Source organism: Neoarius graeffei, chromosome 9 (genome assembly GCF_027579695.1).
Source record: "Neoarius graeffei isolate fNeoGra1 chromosome 9, fNeoGra1.pri, whole genome shotgun sequence".
Lineage (NCBI taxonomy): Eukaryota > Metazoa > Chordata > Actinopteri > Siluriformes > Ariidae > Neoarius > Neoarius graeffei.
The window spans coordinates 86,258,929-86,284,126 of NC_083577.1; the positions used below are offsets into that span (position 1 = coordinate 86,258,929).

Consider the following 25,198-nt stretch of genomic DNA (forward strand, 5'->3'; position numbering starts at 1 on the left):
CATCATCCCTTACTTCCGGTGTCCACCACCAGGTTCAGGGATTGCCGCCACGACAGGCACCGGAGACCTTGCAGCCATAGCTCCGAACAGCCGTGTCGACAATGGAGGCGGAGAACATGGTCCACTCAGACTCAATGTCCCCCGCCTCCCTCGGAAGCTGGGAGAAGCTCTCCCGGAGGTGGGAGTTAAAGACCTCCCCGACAGAGTGCTCAGCCACACGTTCCCAGCAGACCCTCACCATACGTTTGGGCCTGCCAGGTCTGTCTGGCTTCCTCCTCCGCCAGTGGATCCAACTCACCACCAGGTGGTGATCAGTTGACAGCTCAGCCCCTCTCTTCACCCGAGTGTCCAAGACATAGGGCTGGAGAGCCAATAAAACGACAACAAAGTCGATCATTGACCTCCGTTCTAAGGTGTCCTGGTGCCATGTGCACTTATGGACACCCCTACGCTCGAACATGGTGTGCGTTATGGACAAACCATGACTAGCACAGAAGTCCAATAACAAAACACCACTCGGGTTCAGATCGGGGAGGCCGTTCCTCCCAATCACGTCCCTCCAGGTCTCACTGTCGTCACACACTTGAGCGTTGAAGTCCCCCAGTAGAACAATGGAGAACCCAATCTGAGCACCTCTCAGTACCTCTCCCAGGGACTCCAAGAAGGCTGGATACTTTACACTGCTATTCAGCCCGTAGGCACAAACAACAGCAAGAGCCCTCTCCCCGATCCTAAGGTGCAGAGAGGCGACCCTCTCATTCACTGGGGTAAACTCCAACACATGGCGGCTGAGCTGGGGAGCTATAAGCAAGCCCACACCAGCCTGCCGCTGTTCACCATGGGCAACTCCAGAGAAGTGGAGAGTCCAGCCCCTCTCGAGGAGCTGGGTTCCAGAGCCCAAGCTGTGCATGGAGGTGAGCCCGACTATCTCTAGCCGGTACCTCTCAACCTCCCACACAAGCTCAGGCTCTTTCGCCCCCAGCGAAGTGACATTCCATGTCCCAACAGCTAGCCACTGTGTCCGGAGATCAGGTCGTCGAGGCCCCTGCCTTTGACTGCCGCCCAATCCACACTGCACCAGCCCCCTACGGCTACCTCTGTGGGTGGTGAACCCACAGAAGGTCGGGCCCACGTCACCACTTTGGGCTGAGCCCGGCCGGGCCCCGTGGGCAAAGGCCCGGCCACCAAGCGCTCGCATACGAGCCCCAACCCCGGGCCTGGCTCCAGGGTGGGGCCCCGGCTGCGCCATACCAGGCGACGTCACGGTCATTGATAGATTGTTATCCATAAGGGGTTTTGGTGAACTGCTCTTAGTCTGGCCTGTCACCCAGGACCTGTCTGCCTTGGGAGACCCTAACAGAGGTGTAATGCCCCCGACACCATAGCTCCTTGGATCATTCAAGCACACAAACCCCTCCACCACAATAAGGTGGCAGTTCTAGGAGGGTTATTTATTTATTTATTTTAATTTTTTTTTTTCGGAAAGTGAGTTCAGTTGCACCAGTCCTCCCGGAATGAGCCGAGGGTTGTTGCTAAAACCCGGGACGGAATGGGACGGAACATATCGCTCGGGCAGTGACCTCCCTGCAGTTGTTGCTAAAACCAGTGACATCCCGCTCTGTCCCGGGATTTAGTAATTGCCTGAGCAGAGCAGTAATGGCGGAATACACCGTATGAAGAAAAGTGAATGAGTGGAGCAGCCATCTGATTTCTAAACTGGATTTTGCTGCTATCTTACCCTTATATGGAAGAAGTGAATGAACGGAGAACTGAAAGTCAGATTGTTTCAAAACAATTGGCCTTCAAGAAGCGAGAACACAGACAGGTAAGCTCTGACTCTCATTTGGATAAAAAAAAAAAACACCACGTTGTTTACCTGCCTTTAGATTAATACATGTAACTTGTATTGTGTTTAAGTTAGCGGTATAAGGTTATTTAATTTGCTTCAGAATGTGATTGTCTCAGTTCATCTGATTATTTAATTAGCCTTTTACGTTTTATCAGTGAAAATGCATGCGTGTACATGTATGCTGCATAAGTTATAACACCCATCCTGTTTTAATGAGAGTCAACCCACAATCAATGAAGTCAAATCAGTCTTTGTTGAGCAAGTCGGTAACGCTATTTCTTACTTTCACCATAAATTTTTACTCATATAGCTTTAGTCTATAGCTGTAAAAGGCCTCAGCCTTAAAATCGGTTCCTGCTGTGACGTCCCGCACTCAGGGCTGACGTCAGCTCCAATGCCAACTTTGCACTCGATTTGGTAGCAAATTTGAATTTCCTTCCGGGGATTAATAAAGTAATTCTGGTTCTGATTTTAACTCTCAAAAATATATTTTTTATTCCCATTTATGCAGCATACAAGAGTCAAGGATGGAGATACTATCCATTCAAATTAATTTAAAAATAAAGGCTCTGCGTATCTCCTTTAAGGAATTGGTCCCATTACATGTATTTAAAGTGATTTTAAATGATTTGCAGACAGAAACATCCAGCTGTAGGTGTTTTGCCTAAACTTTTTGGAATACTATTTTTAATGAACATTTGTTGATTACTTTTAAATTATCTTTATTGTGTAATTTATTCTGTAAATTGTTGCATGTTGTGTGTGTGTGTATAGATGTTTGTATTGGCTGTATATTTTGTTAACTGTGCCTCTGCCTGTCTTGGCCAGGATGCTCTTGTCAAAGAACATAAGCTTTCTTGTAATCTTTCCTGGTTAAATAAAGGTTAATAAATAATAAATGATTTCTCATAGGGAAATAATAATATAGGAACTCTTCTTAATAGAGAAAGAGAAAAGAATTTAAAAAAATTAAATTGGCATAAATTGGCTCCAACCATTTTAACAAAATTTCTTGTATATTTTACCCAGAGTAGTGAGAACATGCTAAAAATGTACCTTGTAAGGTTATTTAACCTAAGAAATAAAAAAAAAACAACTTTATTCATAAAATTTATGAACTGAAACTACAGGAGTCCGTGGTGTGTATCGTGTGTAACACGGTCATCATTTTGTTTGACGGACTACGACTTTCACCTACCTTGTCGCCATTGCATGCATCCCGAACGTCTCGCGCAGTGACATCACATGAGTCTGTCTGGAAATCCGCATGGCCTCGTGAGCTCAGTCTTAACACTTCCGAGTAGGAATTAGCGGGCACGCGTTACACGTGTAACAGTTGGACAAAGGGTTATGACCAATGGTGGTACAGTGTTTAGCACTGTCACCTCACAGCAAGAAGGTCCTGGGTTCTAGCCTGGATGGCTGGATGGATGTCAGAATTTTTTTGCCAAATAACTCAATAGCAGTGAGATGTACTGTATATCTATTTAAAACACACATATTCCCAGCTTTTATTTGATTTAAAAAAATCCTTTGAAACACTATCTGAACGATCGTAACTTAGATCTACAGAGGATGTTACACGCATGACGCAATTTTTGATTGGCGCTTATGTGGATCTAGGAAGAGTTACGGTACAATGAAAATATTTTTCTGTGTTTAACTTCAAGTTTAAGCCTTTCCATCAGTACACTGGAGTAAAATTTTAATTTTATCTTATTAGAGTGATACTGGATTCAAGTACCAGCACCAATTTTGTCATAAAATGGGTCTCCAAAACAGCGCGTTATTTGACGAAAACATTGATTTTTTTTTTTTTTAATTCAACAGGATGCCTTGCTCATTTTATCAATACTATCTAACAGACATGCACTTATGTGCAAAATAATAGCAGTGTGTTTAAAACAACTGAGAAAAAGCTCAATCCTCATAATAGCATTTATTTCCATATACACACAGGCACTGGGAGCGCTGCACATTCAATTCCAAATTAAAACATGAACAAAATATCAATTTTAAACTGAAAATGAAGAAAAAAGAATAATAGGCTGTTCAAAAAAAAATAGCAGTGTCTGCATTTTCGTTTACAAACTGGAATGTTTACAGTATAAACTGAAATTTGTTTACAGATTTAGCTTTTCTGTTAATCACTGGACTAATATTTAGTTGTATAACCTTTATTCCTGATAACTGCTTCAGAGCTAGTTGGCATGGAGTCAACTAACATCTGAGATCTGCGAAGAGATATTCCAGCCCAAGCTGACTAGACTACATTCCACAGTTCTTCTGCATTCTTGGGTTTTGCATCAAAAACAGCATTTTTGATGTCACTCCACAAATTCTCAATCGGATTGAGGTCTGGAGATTGGGCTGGCCACTTCATAACACCAGCCTTGTTGGTCTGGAACCAGGATGTTGCCCACTTGCTGGTGTGTGTTTGGAGTCAGTCAATGTCTTCCTGAAACACCCATTTCAAGGGCATTTCTTCTTCAGCATAAGGCAACATGACCACTTCCAGTATTTTGATATATTCAAACTGGTTCATGGTGCCTGGTATGCGATAAATGGGCCCGACTCCAAAGTATGAGAAACATCCCCAAACCATTATGCTTATACCTCCATGTTTTACAGTCTTCACAGTGTACTGTGGCTTGAATTCAGTGTTTATGGGTCGTCTCACAAACTATCTGTGGCCTTTAGACCCAATAAGAACAATCTTGCTCTCATCTGTCCATAGAATGTTACGTCACTTCTCTTTAGGCCAGTCAATGTGTTCTTTGGCAAACTGTAACCTTTTCAACACATCTTTTTTTCACCAATGGTAGCTTACAAGGGTTTCTTGCAAATAGTTTGGCTTCACATAAGCATCTTCTGATTGTTGCAGTACTCACAGGTAACTGAAGATCTTTGATTTCCCTGGAGCTAATCATTGGATGCTTCTTTGCCATTCTTGTTATTCTATGATCTACACAGATGGTAGGATTTCTTTTCCTACCACGTGTTTTGGGTTTTGTTTGCCATTTTAAAGCATCTGAGGTCATTTTAGCTGAGCAGCCAATTCTTTTCTGCACTTCTTTATATGCTTCCCCTCTCCAATCAACTTCTTGATCAAAGTTCTTTCTCCTTCGGTACAACATCTGGAACGACCTGTTTTACTCACTGAGCAAGGGCTAAAACCAGCAGGTACAACATTTGCTGCCCTCCTTTAAATAAGGGCCATAATTGACACCTGTTTCTTCACAGAATGAATGACCTCATTAATTGAACTCCACACTGCTATTAATTTGAACATGCTGCTATTAATTTGAACATGCCCCTTTCATTAAATGAATCAATTACACCCAATTAGCAGAGTGCATGTCATGACTGTTGATTCTGTTGGTTGCCCATTACTCGGCTACACCTATTTTTTCCCTATGTTGTATTATCCTTTCTGCCAAAATCAATAATTAAACACATTAGTAATGTTAGACTGCTATTATTTTGCACATAACTGTACAATGACGACAAAAATATAAATAATAATAATCTGTGGGAGGGCAGCACGGTGGTGTAGTGGTTAGTGCTGTCGCCTCACAGCAAGAAGGTCCAGGTTTGAGCCCCATGGCCGGCGAGGGCCTTTCTGTGCGGAGTTTGCATGTTCTCCCCGTGTCCGCGTGGGTTTCCTCCGGGTGCTCCGGTTTCCCCCACAGTCCAAAGACATGCAGGTTAGGTTAACTGGTGACTCTAAATTGACCGTAGGTGTGAATGTGAGTGTGAATGGTTGTCTGTGTCAGCCCTGTGATGACCTGGCGACTTGTCCAGGGTGTACCCCGCCTTTCGCCCGTAGTCAGCTGGGATAGGCTCCAGCTTGCCTGCGACCCTGTAGAAGGATAAAGCGGCTAGAGATGATGAGAATGAGAATAACCTGTGGGTGGTAGAAATGGGCAAGTGGACTTGCTTGAAGATTCTTGAAAATGTTTCACCTCTCGTCCAAAAGGCTTCCTCAGTTCTGTCTGACTAATAGTCACTCCCTTTTAGTCACTCCCTATTAGTCAGACAGAACTGAGGAAGCCTTTTGGACGAGAGGTGAAACGTTTTAAAGAATCTTCAAGCAAGTCCAGTTGCCCATTTCTACCACCAACAGTTTACTATGACCTGGATGATTGAGAAACTTCACAGACAAATAATAATAATAAGTTCAATTTATATAGCGCCTTTCACAAACCCAAGGACGCTTTACAAAAGAATTACCACCAAAAAAAAAAAACTAGGAAGAATAGTGTGAGGTAAAGAGAAAAGTTTTCAAGTTGGCTTTGAAGGAAGAGAGAGTGGAACAGTCACGAAGCGATTGTGGTAACGAGTTCCAAAGTTTAGGAGCAGCAACACTGAATGATCTGCCACCCATAGATGCCGGTTTAAAACATGGAACAGTCAGAAGTCCACAGACAAGATCTGAGGGAGCGGGAGGGACAGTACAAATGAATTAGCTCACTGAGATAGGAAGGGGCGAAACCATGAAGAACTTTATAGGTTAAAAGCAGGATTTTGTATTTGATCCGGGAGATAACTGGCAACCAGTGCAGTTGCTGTAAAACAGGAGTGATGTGAGCAGTGCGCTTGGTGAGTGTGAGGACTCTAGCTGCTGAGTTTTGGATGTACTGCAGGCGATTGAGCAATGTGGCAGGGAGACCATAAAAGAGAGAATTGCAATAATCAAGACGAGAAAAAATAAATGCAGTGACCAACATATTGGCATCAGTTTCAAAGAGAAGAGGGCGGAGACGTGCAATATTGCGGAGGTGAAAGAAAGCATTCTTAGTAATTAGTTAAGGAGTCAAAGAGAACTCCAAGGTTTTTTATAACTTGGGAAGGATGAATAGACACGCCATCAACATCAATAGTAAAACTGGAGAAATTCTGAACCTGTCTTTTGGTACCTACTAATAGAACCTCCGTTTTGCCAGCATTAAGTTTAAGGCAGTTCTTATGCAGCCACTGCTTGAGGTCAGTGATGCAAGTCCTCAGCAGCTGAACAGAGGCTATGGAAGGGGTGATAGTGATGTAGATTTTAATATCATCAGCATAACAATGAAAGTTAAGGTCATGGTTGCGAATAATCTGGCCTATAGGAGAAACATATAATATAAAAAGAAGGGGACCAAGGACAGAACCCTGAGGCACACCTTGAGCAACAGTAGCAGTGGATGATTTATGAACACCAATAGAGATGAACTGTTGCCTGTTTGCTAGATATGACTGAAACCAGGATAAAGCTAAGCCAGTAATACCAAAAGAAGATAGTCTGGAAATGAGTCTCTCATTATGTACAGTGTCAAAGGCAGCTGTGAGGTCCAAGAGAACAAGGACATTGAGATGACCAGCATCAGTTGAGAGCAGGAGGTCATTAACAACTCTTAAGAGAGCAGATTCAGTGCTGTGCAGATTGCGAAAGCCTGACTGAAATGGTTCATAGAGATCATTATGAACAAGGAAAGTATGAAGCTGAGAGGCTACAACTCTCTCCATTACTTTAGCTAGGAAAGGGAGATTTGAAATGGGTCTGTAATTGGACAGTGAAAGAGAATCTAGACCAGGTTTCTTTGGTATTGGTGTAACTGAAGCAATGTTGAGGGAGATGGGAACAGTGCCTAAAGCAAAACACTGATTAATCATATGAGCAATATAAGGGGAGATAGCAGATACACAAGATTTAAGAAATGCAGTGGGTGCAGGGTCCAGCAGACATGAGGAGGAGGAGGACTTAGTCATGATTTCCGACGCTTTAGAAGAATCAACAGGAGAGAAAGCAGAGAGACAGCAGTCAGCTTTATGAGAAAGAGCTACTAGCGGGACAGAAGAATGAATTTCAGAATGAAAGTGTTGGTAAATACTGACAATTTTATCCTTGAAAAAATCCAAAAAAGCCTGACACTGAGCAGGAGAACTAGGAATGGTTGAGGAAGGAGGCTGAAGAAGTTTATTTATTGTATTAAACCGAGTTTTGGGTCTATGATTGCCATTCTTAATGACGTTGGCATAATAGGAGGATCGGGCAGCATTAAGAGCATCCTTATAGACCCCTTCGCATGTTTGTAAACAAGCCGACCGTTGCCAGGATGCGCGCGCAGCCTGGACCCAGAAACAATGGCGCTGCCCATAGACCGGCATTATGAGCTGTCAGCAGAGGTGGAAAGAGTACTAAAATATTATACTCAAGTACAAGTACTGTTACTCTGATGAAATTTTACTTAAGTACAAGTAAAGTTACCAGACAAAAAATCTACTCAAGTAAAAGTAAAAAGTAGATCATTTAAAATGTACTTCGAGTAAAAGTAAAACGTTACTTTTAACAATGGGTGTTTTCTGCCTCCATTGTGTTGTGCAAAAATGAAAAAGAAGAGGAAACAAGGATATATGTACATCTCAACCCAGATGTTTTATTTAAAGGAAGTGTATCAAATTGAATGCTTAGGATAATGCTGCATTAAAACTGAGACAAACAAAAAAGGTCAGTACACACAGTCATGTCGTTTACATCGCCCTGACCACACACAAAGCATTGTACACAAAATATGAAAGTGAAATGTTGCACCGAAATCTCATAGCTTGCCTGTGTGCACTGTGTGTTATTGAACAATTCAATTCAAACATTATTTGTTTTGCTTAGTATTCCTTTCTGGCCTGTTGGATGTAGAATGGTAGGAGGACTGATCACGTCAGGTTGGCGAGCTAACTTGCTTGCATGATTAGCCAACCGAATAACAGACTAGTTACCGTTATGTTACAGTACCAACAGGTTGCTACTTCAACATTAGCAATGCCATCCACTATTTTTGGAATATAACCAGCCTATTGTCGGTTTTACTATGGAAAGGAAACATTATGATCAGGGGCGCAGATATGTTTTTTGAACTGGGGGGGACAAAAAACTGGGGGGACAAAGCTGCCAGCAAACCAACCCCAACCCCGATATGCCTGTCAAACTTGTTGTGGGTAACCATAGCAACCAAGCTCGAGCTCGAAACCTGTGCAGTCTGCGCAACTCAACCAACCGAATATCAGTCTTTGTTTTGTTTTATGTGAGTTGTTGCAACTATGTATACACTGCTGTGCACCTCAATAAACCGAATGGTAATTAGTCTTTTGATTTTTCCGTGAGGTTTGCCTTATGCAAAGAAAGACAGCATAGACGTTTTTTCCTCCCTATAAGTGGGGGGGACCGAACGAGGTGAATTTAAATCTGGGTGGGACGAATCCCACCCGTCCCACCCTCTATCTGCACCCGTGATTATGATGCCAATGACAATACTTACCTCAACATGCTTGCGCAGATTAGACGTTGAATTTTTGTATGCCACAATGGTTGTCTTCTTGGGCACACAATCTGCATTGCACAATGAAACTGTCACCCCTTTTCTCTACGAAGCTGAAGTGATCACGTATGTAGGGCCAGGGGTGCACTTCATTACTGGAAGAAATTGCGTTTTCTGCAGGGTCATCCACCACAGGTTCCTCGGTCTCCTCCATGTCCGCAGGGGCGCTTTATCAACACCCGTGGCCCAGGGGCTAGGCCCCTCATAGGCTACCTGTCAACCCTACCCTTACCGTTGGCCAGGAAAACACTCTTATTTTATTTGCAATACGTGTCAAGCATTTACAGTGTAAGCTCGTAATTAGCCTAGAAGCCTACGATAGGTTACGTTTGGCTCAGCGTAGCTGCGCAAGGCCCACGCTCACATCGCTCAACACATCCGACCACAGAGGGAGAGAAGAACGCGCGCATTATCATTACAGAGCCAGTTCTGATTATTACCACGGACAGGACAGTGATACTGCGTAACTTTCACGCAGGGGCATGGCCAGAGATAACCACACAAGCGCGCGTGCGCTAATGTAGACCTATGTGTTGTAAACATAAAACACAAACACCTACAGACAAGTCCTTTTAAAAAATAAAATACATCGGCGGCATGAAAACAAACATTCACTGCAAGACAAGGTGCCCTAGAATCGCCATCAGTTTTTAATATCTATATGGACTTTGTTGTCAGGATTGCACAGCATGAGATATCAAAACTGTACCCAGATACAGGCTTCAAGTTCAGATATTGCATTCCAAATGAGGTATCCACAAGAGAAATGCGTACGAAAGCACAAGCATCAGGAGAGGGTTGCATAACAGAGATTCTATACGCAGATGATCAGGCCATACTCGCTGGATCCATCGAGGAGCTTCAGAATATTCTTCAGTTGTATGATAAGACCTACACCCGCTTTGGTTTACAAAGATCATATGTCAAAACAGAAACAATGTCTTTTAACGTCAATGAGGATATCAAATGTAAACCAAGTATCATTTCCCTTGGCGGCACTAATATTAAAAACGTCCACACCTTTAAATATCTTGGTTATAATGTCAGCAACTGTGATGAATCCTCACACTTCCTGCATGCTAGGATAAGTGCTGCATTCATGAAATGGAATGAACTGAAACACGTTCTAACTGACCACCGAATGCTACTAAAAACCCGTATAAAGTTCCTAGTGGCATGCGTTCGATCTCGTCTCCTGTACAGCACACAGGCATGGCAACTATCATCCAGTGAAATTCACAAAATTGAGGTAGTGTGGCACGGCTTCCTAAGGAAAATGATTCAAGGTGGATATAAACGAAAGAATGCCCCTGACCAAAAGAACACTACAAATGAAGATATAGACTGGAGCTACAAGATGTCCAATGCTGACCTCCGGAAACTGACAGGAACCCAAGATATAAAACTATCCTGCTACGTACAACAACTAAAATATATTGCTCACGTTTGCCGGATGGGCAATAACCAAGTGCAAAAGCAGCTCCTGTTTGCCAAAAATGGTTACAAATGGACGAAATGGGAAAATCTGCTGGGCATAGACACCCAACAGATAAGACGTATGATGATGGACAAATCAAACTTTGAGCAATTGCTACAGCAGAAGCACCCCTAGAGAGTTTAACTTTTGACAGGGGAACATGATGATGATGATGAAGGTACTTGGCTCGGCGGCCACATGAAACGTAAACACCATGGACAGCGGCCAAACTCATAACTCTACAGACCGAAATACACGAAACCAAGTCCTACTAGGGTCTATTTTACCGATCTATGTTCAAGCATCATGCAAGTCTTCCTTCTCCTTGAATAAGACCGTGCATTCAACTGCCTTTTTGACATGACTGCATCGAAATACCACTCAACAATATTTCACGCACTCCATCAAGAAAAAAGTTAAACATGATTGTTGCGTGTATCGAGTGTGGGTGGAGCACAGAGGACGGCAGGACAGCGTTTGGAGGCAGACAAGGTGATTTATTTTTATAACTTTTCAGTCTAATAATCCTATTCATTCACATTCACATACACACACACACACTCGTCTGGTCCCGGGTTGCGCTCCCTCTCCTCTCTCTCTGCCTCCTTAAATAGGGAGCGGTTACTGGGAAAAAACACACACAAACAGGTTAATTATCCTCAGGTGTCACGATTCTGCCACTCACCTTCCCCGGCTCCACCCTCCTGTCACAGACCGGCGCTTGACCACGCCCCCGCTGCCACATACCCCCACCGCCCGACTCAGGCCAGGCGCTCATCCGGCCCGCAGCCGACTCCCCCCCCCTTGACGGGACAGGAAGTCCGCCACGACCATCTGCGCCCCCGGCCTGTGGACCACCTTGAAGTTGAAGGGTTGGAGTGCCAGATACCAACGGGTGATCCGCGCGTTGGCATCCTTCATGCGGTGGAGCCACTGGAGGGGCGCGTGGTCCGAACAGAGAGTGAAAGAGCGCCCCAGCAGGTAGTAACGGAGGGCGAGGACCGCCCACTTAATCGCCAGGCACTCTTTTTCAATTGTGCTGTAGCGCCCCTCACGCACTGACAGCTTCCGGCTGATGTACAGGACTGGGCGGTCCTCCCCCTCCACCTGCTGGGACAAAACGGCCCCCAGCCCTCTGTCCGATGCATCGGTCTGCAACACAAAAGGGAGAGAGAAGTCAGGGGAGTGTAAAAGTGGCCCCCCACACAGTGCAGCCTTTACCTCAGAGAAAGCCCGCTGGCACTGCTCTGTCCACTGGACCGGATCTGGCGCCCCCTTTTTAGTGAGGTCAGTCAGCGGGCTGGTGACGTCCGAATAATTAGGTATAAACCTACGATAGTAGCCAGCCAGCCCCAGGAACTGCCTCACCCCCTTTTTGGTCTTGGGCCTCGGGCAGGCCGCAATCGCTGCTGTCTTATTAATTTGGGGACGCACCTGCCCGTTGCCCAAGTGGAAGCCCAGATACCGTACTTCCACCCGCCCAATCGCACACTTCTTCGGGTTGGCAGTGAGTCCTGCCCGCCTCAGCGACCTAAGGATGGCCCTCAGGTGTTGTAGGTGCCGCTGCCAATCATTACTATAAATGATGATATCATCTAGGTACGCGGCCGCATAGGTGGCGTGGGGCCGGAGGACCCGGTCCATCAGCCGCTGAAACGTAGCGGGCGCCCCAAACAGCCCAAAAGGAAGTGTGACGAACTGGTGTAAGCCGAACGGTGTGGAAAAGGCCGTTTTTCCCCGGGATAATGGAGTCAAGGGGATCTGCCAATATCCCTTCGTCAAATCCAGTGTCGAGTAAAAGCGAGCCGTGCCTAGTCGATCGAGCAGCTCATCAATACGAGGCATTGGGTACGCGTCAAATTTAGACACCGCGTTGACTTTCCTATAGTCCACACAGAACCGGACCGAGCCGTCGGCCTTGGGAACCAAGACCACCGGGCTGCTCCAGTCACTGTGGGACTCCTCGACGATGCCCATTTCGAGCATGGCCTGAAGTTCTTCCCGAACCACCTTTTTTTTGTGTTCGGGTAATCTATAAGGACGGCTCCGCACTACCACCCCCGGGGGCGTCTCTATGTGGTGTTCTATGAGGTTAGTGCGACCGGGCAGGGGCGAGAACACATCCGAAAACTTGGCCTGCAACTGGGCGACCTCCGTGAGTTGGGTCGGGGAGAGGTGGTCTCCACAGGGGACCGGAGAGGTACGTGATCCCAATGACCCTTTTTGGACCTCCGGCCCCAGCTCCGCCTTCTCCGGAACTACCGACACCAACGCCATGGGGACCTCCTCGTTCCAGCGTTTCAGTAGATTGAGGTGGTAGATCTGTAGTGCCCCCTCCCTGTCCGTTCGCCTAACCTCATAGTCGACGTCCCCGACTCACCGTGTGACCTCAAAGGGTCCTTGCCACTTGGCGATTAATTTGGAGCTCGACGTGGGCAACAGGACGAGTACCTTATCTCCCGGAGTGAACTCTCTAAGGCGTGTGCCCTTGTTGTACAGGCGGGCTTGCCGTTCCTGGGCCTGCCGCAAATTCTTCTGAGTTAGGTGTGTGAGCGTGTGGAGTTTTGCGCGCAGATCCATAATGTACTGAATTTCGTTTTTGCTCGGTGAAGGTCCCTCCTCCCAATTTTCCCACAGTACATCTAAGATGCCGCGCGGCTTCCGCCCATATAATAATTCAAACGGGGAGAACCCCGTGGAGGCTTGGGGGACCTCTCGCACTGCAAACAACAAGGGTTCGAGCCACTTATCCCAGTTACATGCGTCCTCACTTACGAATTTTTTGATAATATTCTTGAGGGTGCGGTTGAACCGTTCAACTAAACCGTCCGTCTGTGGGTGATAAACGCTGGTGCGGATCGGCTTAATACCCAGTAGCCCATACAGTTTGCTCAGTGTTCGTGACATAAACGAGGTGCCTTGGTCAGTCAGAATCTCTTTCGGGATTCCAACCCGGGAGATGACGTGGAAGAGGGCCTCCGCAATACTGCGTGCTGAGATATTGCGAAGAGGCACAGCTTCCGGGTATCGCGTTGCATAGTCCACCAGAACCAATATAAAGCGGTACCCTCGTGTTGACCGATCTAATGGCCCGACGAGATACATCCCAATTCTTTCGAACGGGGTCTCGATTAATGGTAGGGGGCGCAAGGGCGCTTTTGGAATGGCCGCTGGATTTACTAACTGGCATTCGCGGCATGCCGTACACCACTTACGGACGTCGCCGCGAATCCCCGGCCAACAGAATCGGGCCATTATCCGGGTGAGTGTCTTATCCTGCCCGAGGTGTCCAGCCATGGGATTAAAGTGAGCCGCCTGAAATACCAATTCCCGGCGGCTCTTTGGAATTAGCAATTGGGTGACCCGCTCTTTCGTCTGAGTGTCCTGTGTCACTCGGTATAACCTATCCTTCAAAATGGAAAAATAGGGGAAGGAGGGGGTGGCGCCCGGCTGGAGCGTCTGACCATTGATTACTCTCACTTGGTCAAACGCGTGTCGCAGAGTCTCGTCTCGTGATTGTTCCAGTGGGAAATCCGCGAGGGATTCCCCAATAGAAAGAGGAGGGGCCGGTGGCTCCTCACTCTGTCGCGGAGATGACGTAGACGGCTCTGCGACCGCAGCTCCAGCCAAAGCGACACCGGGACCCTCCCCTGTTAACCGGCAGGACCCACTCTTTATTAGGCGTGCCATTAAACCCCGAAATCCCGGCCAATCAGTCCCCAAGATCAAAGAGTGGGTAAGGCGAGGATTAACCGCCGCCTTCACTATCGATTTCTCCCCTCTGAAATGTATGTGGACCGACACCAACGGGTAGCTGTGAATATCCCTGTGCACACACAACACCTTCACCCCTTGTGCTCCCCCCAATGCCTCGTCTTGCACCAGGCTTTGGTGGATCGAGGTCTGATTGCAACCTGAATCCACCAACGCCTGATATGTAGCCCCTTGTACACTTACCGGTATGCGATACGCTCCGGCCCGATCGAGGGCAGCCTCTGGCGCGTCGGGGATCCGCACCACCGCCCCCACCTCCATCGCTGCACACTGTTGCTGCAGGTGGCCCGGATCCCCGCAGCGCCAGCAAACCGGCCCGGGCCTTCCCTCTGCAGCTGTGTTCTGGGGCTCACTCACCTGAGGGGGGGGAGAGACAGACACAGAAGGGAGAAATGGGAGGGCACCACGGGTGCGGCGGGCCGGCTGGGGTGGAGCCGGCCCCCGCCTCCGCGGTGGGGGAATGGGGCGAGGACGGGACACGGGAGGAGGGGGGGAGAAAGAGAGAGAGAAGAGGAGAAAGAAGATGCTGTCGTCCGCTGTCCTGCTGCCGGAACAGCCGCCAGATGATCCTCCGCCAGTCCCACGGCCTGATCCAGCGACGCCGGGCGGTGGCACTGGACCCACTCCGCGGTTCCAGCTGGTAAGCGGGCGATGAACTGTTCCAGTGCCACCTGGTCAATGATTCCCTCGGCGTCACGATCTTCGGCCCTCAACCACCACCAGCAGGCGTCCCGGAGCTGCTGGCCGAACGCGAACGGGCTGCCGACTTCCTCCATCCGCAGCGCGCGGAAGCGCTGGCGCTGCTGCTCCGGCGTGCGCCCCACGCGCTGGAGGACAGCCCGGCGAAGGTCGGCGTAGGCCAGCCTGCGATCGGCAGGGAGCTGTCGTGCGGCCAGCTGCGCCTCTCCCGTGAGGAGGGGGAGGAGGCACGCCGCGCGCTGCTCCATCGGCCACCCCGAGGCTTCGGCGACCTGCTCGAACAATGTGATGAAAGCCTCGGGGTCGTCCTGCGGGCCCATCTTTGTCACGGTGAGGGGAGATGGGCCCGCGGCCGGGGCGCTGGTGGACCCCGCCGACGCGAGGAGACGCCGGAACGCCTCTCGATCTTCCTGCTGGGCCAGCACCAGGGCTTCGAAGCGGCGCTCCTGCTCCTTTCGGAGCGTGACAAGTGCCTGGTGCTGGCTCTGCTGAGCCGTGGCGAGGGCGTGGACCAAGTCCGCGAACGGGGAGGATTCCATGGGGCTGCTGTGTTGGTGCTCCACCTTGTCCCGGGTTTCGGCACCACTGTTGCGTGTATCGAGTGTGGGTGGAGCACAGAGGATGGCAGGACAGCGTTTGGAGGCAGACAAGGTGATTTATTTTTATAACTTTTCAGTCTAATAATCCTATTCATTCACATTCACATACACACACACACACACACTCGTCTGGTCCCAGGTTGCGCTCCCTCTCCTCTCTCTCTGCCTCCTTAAATAGGGAGCGGTTACTGGGAAAAAACACACACAAACAGGTTAATTATCCTCAGGTGTCGCGATTCTGCCACTCACCTTCCCCAGCTCCACCCTCCTGTCACAGACCGGCGCTTGACCACGGCCCCACTGCCACAATGATGAACACGGGCATACTGTTTTGAGCATACGATTTTTTAAAAAGAAACTAGCTACATCAAAGTCCTTCAATAAACCCATCCTTTAGCGCAAATGAGCTTAACCTAGTTCAAAGCATGACGCTAGCAGTAGCTGCATAAGGCAAAATCATGTGGGCCTTTCGTCAACAACAAGCCACGGCGGGCAAACATTAATAATCAAGCGTCCTTACCTTAAAACGCTGTCTTGACCACAGAACTTCTCAAGTATTTCACTTAAATCCACACGGGTTAACAACACACCCAACACAGCTAGCGAGAAATGTGGATATGCGCTAGCTTTGTATTGCTATTCCCCTCAGTATGCTTACTCTGTCTGCTGCCCGAACTGTGAAAATTATAGGCTACAATCTTTTCATCAATTTCTTCAGTAGATGCCGTTTTAGACATTTTATTATCCCCATTGAAATATGCTATTATACTAACAGGATTATAACTCAAATCACACGACACGTATTCAAATCACAACTGATTTATTTTACTGTTGGACAGATCATAGCATATCTAGCCTAGCTACACATAGCCTAGCTGCTGGTAGGCTGATAACTAATAAGTAGCTGATATTCTGAACAGATTGGTGATCCTTACCTTAAAAAAGTCTGTGACTTTAGGCAACGATTCTATCATTACCTGCATCTCTCTCTTTTTTCCTTTTATGCGCCCCGCTAACATGTGAACGCTTCATCTTTCAAAGCCTCTAAATTTGTGTCTCAGTAGTCTGCAGTCTTTGGCGCGCTTTCGTGCGTGACGTTACATTTTGTTACATTTTATTCTGGTCCAGTTGTGGGTGTTCGTTTCGCGAACGACATCCACCATGTCTCTTACAGCAGGCTACTGTGCGCTCATTTATTTCTAACCTTATTTCTATCCGTACATTAATGTAGGCCCACGATTCCGACAGTTTATTATTTTATTAATATTACAAGGCCCCTGATTGGCTGTGGCCCAGGGGTTTGAGCCCCCCGAAGCCCCCCCCCTTAAAGCACTGGTGCATGTCCGCCATCGTCTGCGTGAGACTCGCGCGCGCGACAACTGTCCTTCCCGTGATTCATTTCCAGAACGCATTTCCCCAGGGGCGTCAGAAGCATTTTTAATGTGGGGGGGACACACTGGCGGGGGGTCCTCCGCCAGAAAATTTTTAATTAATTTTCAACAATAAGTCCTCATTCAGCTAGTCCATATATTCATCAGCCTGTTTTTAAACCCACCGCTACGCCTAAGATAATGAGATGAATGTGACACAATTTATCACCAACAATGACTTTATGGGTGCATTTTACTTTTTATTTTGTGTTTTCTATTTAGTTTTAGATGTAACACAACATGCCACTGGGCCAAGCAATAGTAACACTCAACTGTATGTTTAAAAATAAGAATATTCATAATCTCACACAATGAACAGGCATGACATGGCATCATGCAAATTTCATAACAAAATCACACTGTGTCAAGCAACGGTGACGCATAAAAAATAACTTCACACAATGAATAGGTGCAATTTTGTTCACCACCAACAGTGACTTTAGTGGGTGCATTTTACTTTTTTCCGATTTAGCGATACTCGTAACAAAAATGGCATGGCATCATGCAGTCTTCATAACCCAAAATTACACTGGGTCAAGCAATGACACATAAAAGAGAACTTCACACAATGAACAAGTGCAGTTTTGTCAACCTACATGCAATGGTGGTGCTACAGTAACATTTACAAATTAGTATAACAAATAGATTTATAGATATAACTCCTTCTTATATTGGTGCCACCACAATTTCTACCACTTCATAACTTTTATCCCCCTTTCCTTCACAATCCACCCGGAATAACATCCATCTCTCTCCATCGCTTTCTTTTCTACTATTCCTTCCCCATACACTGATTTCCCATCTTACTTTCCAGAAAACTGCCAAAGACCAGACAAAACAAGGAATCAGTAAATATCATCAGAGCAGACTTGACTTCATTCTTGGCATTACAGTAAGGCAGGCCTACTGGGTTTGAATGAAATGATAGCTAACGTTAAGCTAGCTGATACGTCTCCTAACATTGACTAGCCAGCTAACTGCACTAACATTTCCATTGGGACAAAAAACCCTGTCCTGTGGGGAAATTCTGACTGACTTTCCGCTTCTTTGTAAAGAATGTCCTTATGTCCATTGTGTCTGGGGAGGAGCAAATACTGCAAACAATCCATCATCAACCAAGAATGCCCCATTAGGCGAAGCTTATTTCACTGTTTAGTTGAACATTAATTTAACGTGGCCTAGGGTTAATTTTGAAGGCAGATAACAAAAGAATAAGGTTTTAGCAAAAGCTAGACATTGTGAGGTTGCAATGGGGATGACGTCACCTCCTCCACTTTCCAGCAGCTGCACCAACATTTCTGTGCTCGTGCTGAGATTCGCTTCACTCGCGCGCGGTGAGCTGTTGTAGGTAACGCCCAGAAAACCCGGAGTGGATTTTCAGTGCTCTGTGTTTTCTCTTATCGATCAAGTGGAATGGATTCTTTCACGAAGCAATAGAAACGGCGCTGGGTGAACTCATATTTTATGTTAAATGTGGGGGGTCCAAACGAAGAATTATGAAATGTGAGGGGGACATGTCCCCTTCACATTCAATGGTGGCGACGCCCATGCATTTCCCCTTCTCCGTTTTAGCCTTTTTTTATTTTATTTTTTTTACTCAGTAACGGTTGTGATGTAAAATGTACCGAAGTACACTACTTAAAAGAAAACATACTTAAGTAAAAGTAAAAGTACACTCTTTAAAAATTACTTGAAAAAGTATAAGTACACAAAAAAGCTACTCAAGTACAGTAACGCGAGTAATGTAATTCGTTACTTTCCACCTCTGGCTGTCAGATTATGCCAAACAATTGTCGTTACAAGATCGAGAATGCTACATAAATAAGTTAAGGCCCGGTCCCACTTGCGGATGGACAGAAAACGTATGCAAAAAGGACACAGCGGACGAGCAAAATTTCGGGGGTGGCTCTATCTGTTTTCATCCGCTCCAGAAATGGACAAAATTGGCGAAAATTTGCGAAAACAGAACGGAAAAGAACGGACGTGGGTAGTATATAGCGGGGATGTTAAACGCATGTTCATAGGAAGCCTAGCGGATGAAAGCGGACGGAAGTGGATGACAGCTCCGAAGGGGTTACCGGTGATAACTGAGAAGCGGACGCATAGCAGAAAGAGCGGATGCATAGCAGATGAAGGGAATGCATCACGTACGCCTAACGGAAACAAAGGGGATGTTGCGCGGATGTATATTGGATGCAGACCGTTCACTGCGCATGCGGGGGGTATGAATTGCATCTGCTCCGTGGATATAAAGGGATGCAGCACGCACGCCGTCAGCATAAAGCGGAAAGACGTGCTGGCGGCTACATCGATACATCCCTACTACTAGATGATTTTCTCCCCCTTTTTATACAAAATATCGATTGTCCGCTAGGTGTCCTTCTACATACTCTAGACATACTCCAGACATCCTAAATATACGAGATACATCCCAGATATAAACGCTTTGTCCGTTTTGAATACTTTATATACGAGATGCATACGCTTACATCCTTTCTATTTCCGTGCTACTAACGATGAATAGACGTTTCATGTACCTTATCTTTCCTCCCTCTTTCCGTTTTCAGCTGCAGCGGATGTGAGTTGCGAGGATGCCCAGAGGATGCAGAGAGGATACAGCAGACGTTTAACGGATGATAATGGACATAGAACGTTTGTTGCTCGTATATGTCGCGGATTTACATCGTACACGGCGGAAAGTTCATCCGTTCTAAAAGTTTTGTGCAGCTCAAAACTTTTTGCGCGGATGAAATCACAGTGGACGGATGCTCGATGGATAGAGCGTATGAAGCACGTATGCAATGAGTACACAACAGATGCATAGCGTTTTCCAACGGATGGCAAAGATTTTTTTACATTTTACATCCTCTTTGCATCCATAAGTGCAGTGGGACCGGGCCTTTAACTCTAACAAGTGGACATCGCCTACCGGATCTGCATTTAATTAAAGAGTGGACGGACGATGTTAGTAAGTTCCCTGGTATACAATGGCCAGATATATACTCGTAGCTTATTGACAAGACTTCAGTGTACACCCACGAAAAACTTCGTGCCTACAAGTCTTTAGACGCATAGGATTATGTTATGTGTGGGCATGTACAGAACGTGTTTTACACTGAAATTGTTTTAATCAAATTATGCCAGTGCTGTGATGGCAATGTGGCTTTAGCTACAACAGCAAATACCAACACTAAACAGCAATTTGCAGGAGGTGATGGCATGAAAGGAATGATAGTGTAAAGAGTGCAGCTAAGAGAAATCAGAGCTGCGTAAAAAGCGAGAGGCAGAGAGCAGAAATGAAACTGAACGGGGCGGGAGCTAGGTTAGAGCAGTCAACGTGAGTTGGCATTTAGAGTGAGGGCACACAATTTTACCTTTCCATCCTTGCTTTAAAATTGTGATTTTCGGCATACGCAAATAATGATGGCACAAAATCTGGACTGCTTGAGTCAAGCGAGACCTCTCCGACAAACACAATTGCATGCAAAGCTAACATGCTAACAATATTCATTACATTGTGTAACTATGACCCAGCTAATCAGACAAACGTTACCAAAGTATTTTGCTACATCAATAAACGAAGACTAGAAAGAATAAAAAAGAAAGATTTAATAAATAGCCTGATCTTACCTGTGATGAAGTGGGCGCTGCATTTTTGATGGTGTTTTCATCCCAGTCTACACGTTTGATGGCTTGTAGTCATAGACGTCGGTGATTTTTTTGGAATGGGTGAGATCCTGCTGGAATTCTGTACATTTTAACCCCATCACTGCTACGATTCTGACACCCGACAACACAACAACTAGGCATTTCTGAGTCTTTTTTGGGTCCAGGCTGTGCGCGCAATTTCCGCTTACGTATGAATGACGTTTACTGCGAAGGGGTCTATACTTTGCGATGTGTTCAGAGAAGAGTGAAAGATGAATAGTAAGGCCAGTTTTCTTATAAAGGCGCTCTAGCCGCCTTCCCTTGGCCTTCATGGCCCTAAGCTCAGAGGTGAACCAAGGAGAGGCGCGATTTGCGGAGACCTGTCTAGTTTTAAGGGGAGCGAAAGTGTTAAGTGTGTTAGATATAGTATTACTGTAAATAGAAACCGTATCATCAGGAGAGGAAGCCTCAGCAAATTTACAAAAAGAAGAAGAGAGGAGAGAGGCAGAGAAAGAATGCACATCGATAGTAGAAAGATTACGGAAAGAGATAGTAGAACGCAGAGGAAGTTTAGAAGACGGCACACTGAGACAACACTCAATCAACTTGTGGTCAGTAAAACCTCCATCAGAACCCGATACAGATACAATTTTTATACCAGTAGAGCAAACAAGTCAAGTATATGACCATGATTATGTGTGGAAAAGTCAACATGCTGAGTTAAACCAAAACATTCAAAGACAGTCAAGAGCTCATGAGTAAGGGAGTAACTAGTGTTAACATGAATATTAAAGTCACCCAGAAGAATGATAGCAGTACAGACAGATGAGGCTACAGTTAGCAGTTCATTCAGTGCAGACAGGAAAAGAGATGGTGATGATTTGGGAGGTCGATAGATTAAGAGCAGCAACATCGGTGTGGGAGTGGAGGTTTTCAGAGCCAGATATTCACAGGATGTAACATCATGACAAACAAACAAACAATCTCTAAGTTTCAAACCACATCGGAAAACTGCAGCTAGACCTCCACCCTTCCCTGTGAGACGGGGCTTCGAAAAATATGTGTCTCCAGATGGTGAAGACATTTAAATGTAGATAGTCCTCAGCCTGTTGCCATGTTTCCACCAGCAGAACTATGTCCAGGGTGTTTTGGATAATTAGGTCATTAATGAGTGACGCTTTGTTGGTGATGGAGCGGGAGTTTAAAAGGCCAATCTTCGCAGGAAACACAGGTGGCAATCCAGAGACAGCAGAACCTTGCAGTTTCCCAAGTGAGCAAAGAACAACGTGATTAACTCCATGAGCATACTTGTTGACCTTGGCAATCCGATTGTGAGTCCGAAATTAACCAAAAAGAAAAAAAATGTGTATCATCTCATTATCTCTAGCCGCTTTATCCTGTTCTACAGGGTCGCAGGCGAGCTGGAGCCTATCCCAGCTGACTACGGGCGAAAGGCGGGGTACACCCTGGACAAGCCGCCAGGTCATCACAGGGCTGACACATAGACACAGACAACCATTCACACTCACATTCACACCTACGCTCAATTTAGAGTCGCCAGTTAACCTAACCTGCATGTCTTTGGACTGTGGGGGAAACCGGAGCACCCGGAGGAAACCCACGCGGACAACATGCAAACTCCGCACAGAAAGGCCCTCGCCGGCCACGGAGCTCGAACCCGGACCTTCTTGCTGTGAGGCGACAGCACTAACCACTACACCACCGTGCCGCCAGAGCCATACATGAATAAAGAAATACATAATCCAATTTGAATGAAATGAATTAAATTCAGACCTCCCAATGAATCTCACAGACTTGATTACATCCACATCAGGAGTCTATACGCGTAGAAGATGTAGAATTCCACGATACTATAGGAGGTGATGGTTAATACAGTTAATATATTAAACAACAAAACAAGCAACAAAAGACAAGTCTTCAAATACTGACTTGCAGCACATATGCCAGTTATTGCTCAATGCCAGTCCACTGCAAGGCATTAAGTGCACACACACACACAGACACACACTCATTCACACCTATGGGCAACTTATTGTTGCCAGTCAACCGACTGTCATGTTTTTGGGAGGTGGGAAAAACATGAGACTCAAGAGACAATAACCTGAGACCAAGGCTTGCACTGGGATCCTGGGATTGGGAGATGTCGGGTGTGTGTGTGTGTGTGTGTGTGTGTGTGTGTGAGAGAGAGAGATTATTGGCACTCCTTGTAAAAAGGGTTAGAAAAAAAATCCACTTTGTGCTGAAGTTGCTTTATCTCCCACTGAAAAAATGAGAAAAATCCAACCTTTAACTGAAATACATTTATTCAAAGAAAAACAAATCTCTCATCAAGGGGGAAAAAACACCACCACATGCCACTTTTATTAGCATCTCTACATTTAATATTGTATCCAACCTCCCTTTGGTGATAAAACATCACAGAACATTTTAGAAGTTCAGAGAAAAGTTAATGTTTCCAAATAAAAGTAGTTCAGGTTTCAACGAGTACAATTAGTTAGGTAACCAAATAATTGTCAAGGAAGTTAGAAGTGGCACTAAGTCATTGAGTCGAGGGCGATATATACAGGAACTACAAGCAGAGCTCACACTCATTCAAGCTTTCACTCTTGCAGAGATACTTGCACACACCCATACTGATACACAAGCAAGTCATGAAACTTCCTCAAGCTAGCATGAACGTTTTATGGAGGATGGTTTTACTTTTATTTTATTTGCTCTTTGTAACAACCCAGGGTAAGTCTGACAACTTGAAACTTGTGTTTTTTTTTTCTTGTCCTATGTAGATTGATGGAAAATTAGCTTAACAGAATTGTGCATAAAATGCTGTAAAAGCAGCACATATTGTCAGAAGTATACAAGGACAGCCCCATGAGGACAGTTGAGGGTTATACCTGTTAAAACTGTTAATATTATAGTCAGGCTGTCTGTTGTTGCCCAAATGAGTCCGGTTCCTCTCGAGGTTTCTTCCTCATGTCGTCTGATGGAGTTTTTCTTTGCCACCGTCGCCACAGGCTTGCTCATTGGGGATAGATTAGGGATCAAATTAGCTCATGTTTTAAGTCGTTCAAATTCTGTAAAGCTGCTTTGCGACAATGTTTATTGTTAAAAGCGCTATACAAATAAACTTGATTTGATTTGATTTATATTTTTAATATATATGGAATTAATTTGGTTTTATTTCAAATGCATACTGTATGTCGTTTGAGTATGTGTGTGTGTACATTGTGCCTGACTATATACAGTACTGTCTGTTCATCATGTAAGTACACGAATATGTGAAATTCTTTGGTTTGTTGTTTCAGATTTAGAAGTTAAAACTGCCGTGGTATTTTATCAGATGCTTGCTCGTTTTGTTGAGCCAGTACATGTGATACAGGGTTTTGAAGAACATTAAAGCATATGGGTGGTTGACATATTTGGCCAAAAAAAAATTTTTATTTTTTTTTTTAAATCTCAAATTTAAGTCATGGAATTAATTGGATTATATTCTACCAACTCTTATATTTCCAAATATATATGTGGTCTTGCAGATTTTGTCCTGAAATTTACATTTATTCACTAGTTTACGGACTTAGTGATTAAAATTGTCATATGGTGTGACATGAACGTTATTGTGCATTAAATTAAAAAAGGGTATAATGTGATATTGTAAGTCAATTTATCCTGATTCTTTGTCATTACTATATAAAAGTATATCATTTCTTATGTGGGCGGCACGGTGGTGTAGTGGTTAGCGCTGTCGCCTCACAGCAAGAAGGTCCTGGGTTCGAGCCCCGGGGCCGGCGAGGGCCTTTCTGTGTGGAGTTTGCATGTTGTCCGCGTGGGTTTCCTCCGGGTGCTCCGGTTTCCCCCACAGTCCAAAGACATGCAGGTTAGGTTAACTGGTGACTCTAAATTGAGCGTAGGTGTGAGTGTGAATGGTTGTCTGTGTCTATGTGTCAGCCCTGTGATGACCTGGCGACTTGTCCAGGGTGTACCCCGCCTTTCGCCCGTAGTCAGCTGGGATAGGCTCCAGCTCGCCTGCGACCCTGTTGAAGGATAAAGCGGCTAGAGATGATGAGATTTCTTATGTGCAAATATGTTAGATTTTGATTGTTTTACTTTATCAACACTCATAGAAAGACGATTACGCGTATTCAATATACTTCAAATTAATTTGGGTATACCTTGTTATAAAAGTACCAAAATGCTTGTAACCTTTGCTGGCACTATTCCTCATTTGTCACACTGATGAATTTACGATTAATAACCAAAAAGCCTTTTTTTTTTTCAAAATTCTGAATGTCACCCCAAATGACATGGTGTCACACCGTATGCATTTACTTTGCATTCAAGAGTGACTGAGT

At 45.6% G+C, this 25,198-nt stretch overlaps 1 protein-coding gene across 2 annotated transcripts in view; it reads left to right on the forward strand.

Annotated features, from left to right (window-relative positions):
- Window positions 1–1,768: 1,768 nt before the first annotated feature.
- The window catches only part of LOC132892064 (nectin-4-like), a 48,450-nt gene continuing 25,020 nt past the window's right edge, over window positions 1,769–25,198 (forward strand). Inside the window, exon 1 of one of the 2 annotated variants that reach the window (XR_009655397.1) lies at window positions 1,769–1,825. Coding sequence is in view for 1 of the 2 variants with exons in the window: in XM_060930427.1 (XP_060786410.1) it covers window positions 23,504–23,585 (82 nt within the window). In the remaining variant the exon portion in view is untranslated. Of the gene's footprint in view, window positions 1,826–23,422; window positions 23,586–25,198 lie in introns of those variants that run through there. The other variant, XM_060930427.1, reaches the window with a different exon arrangement.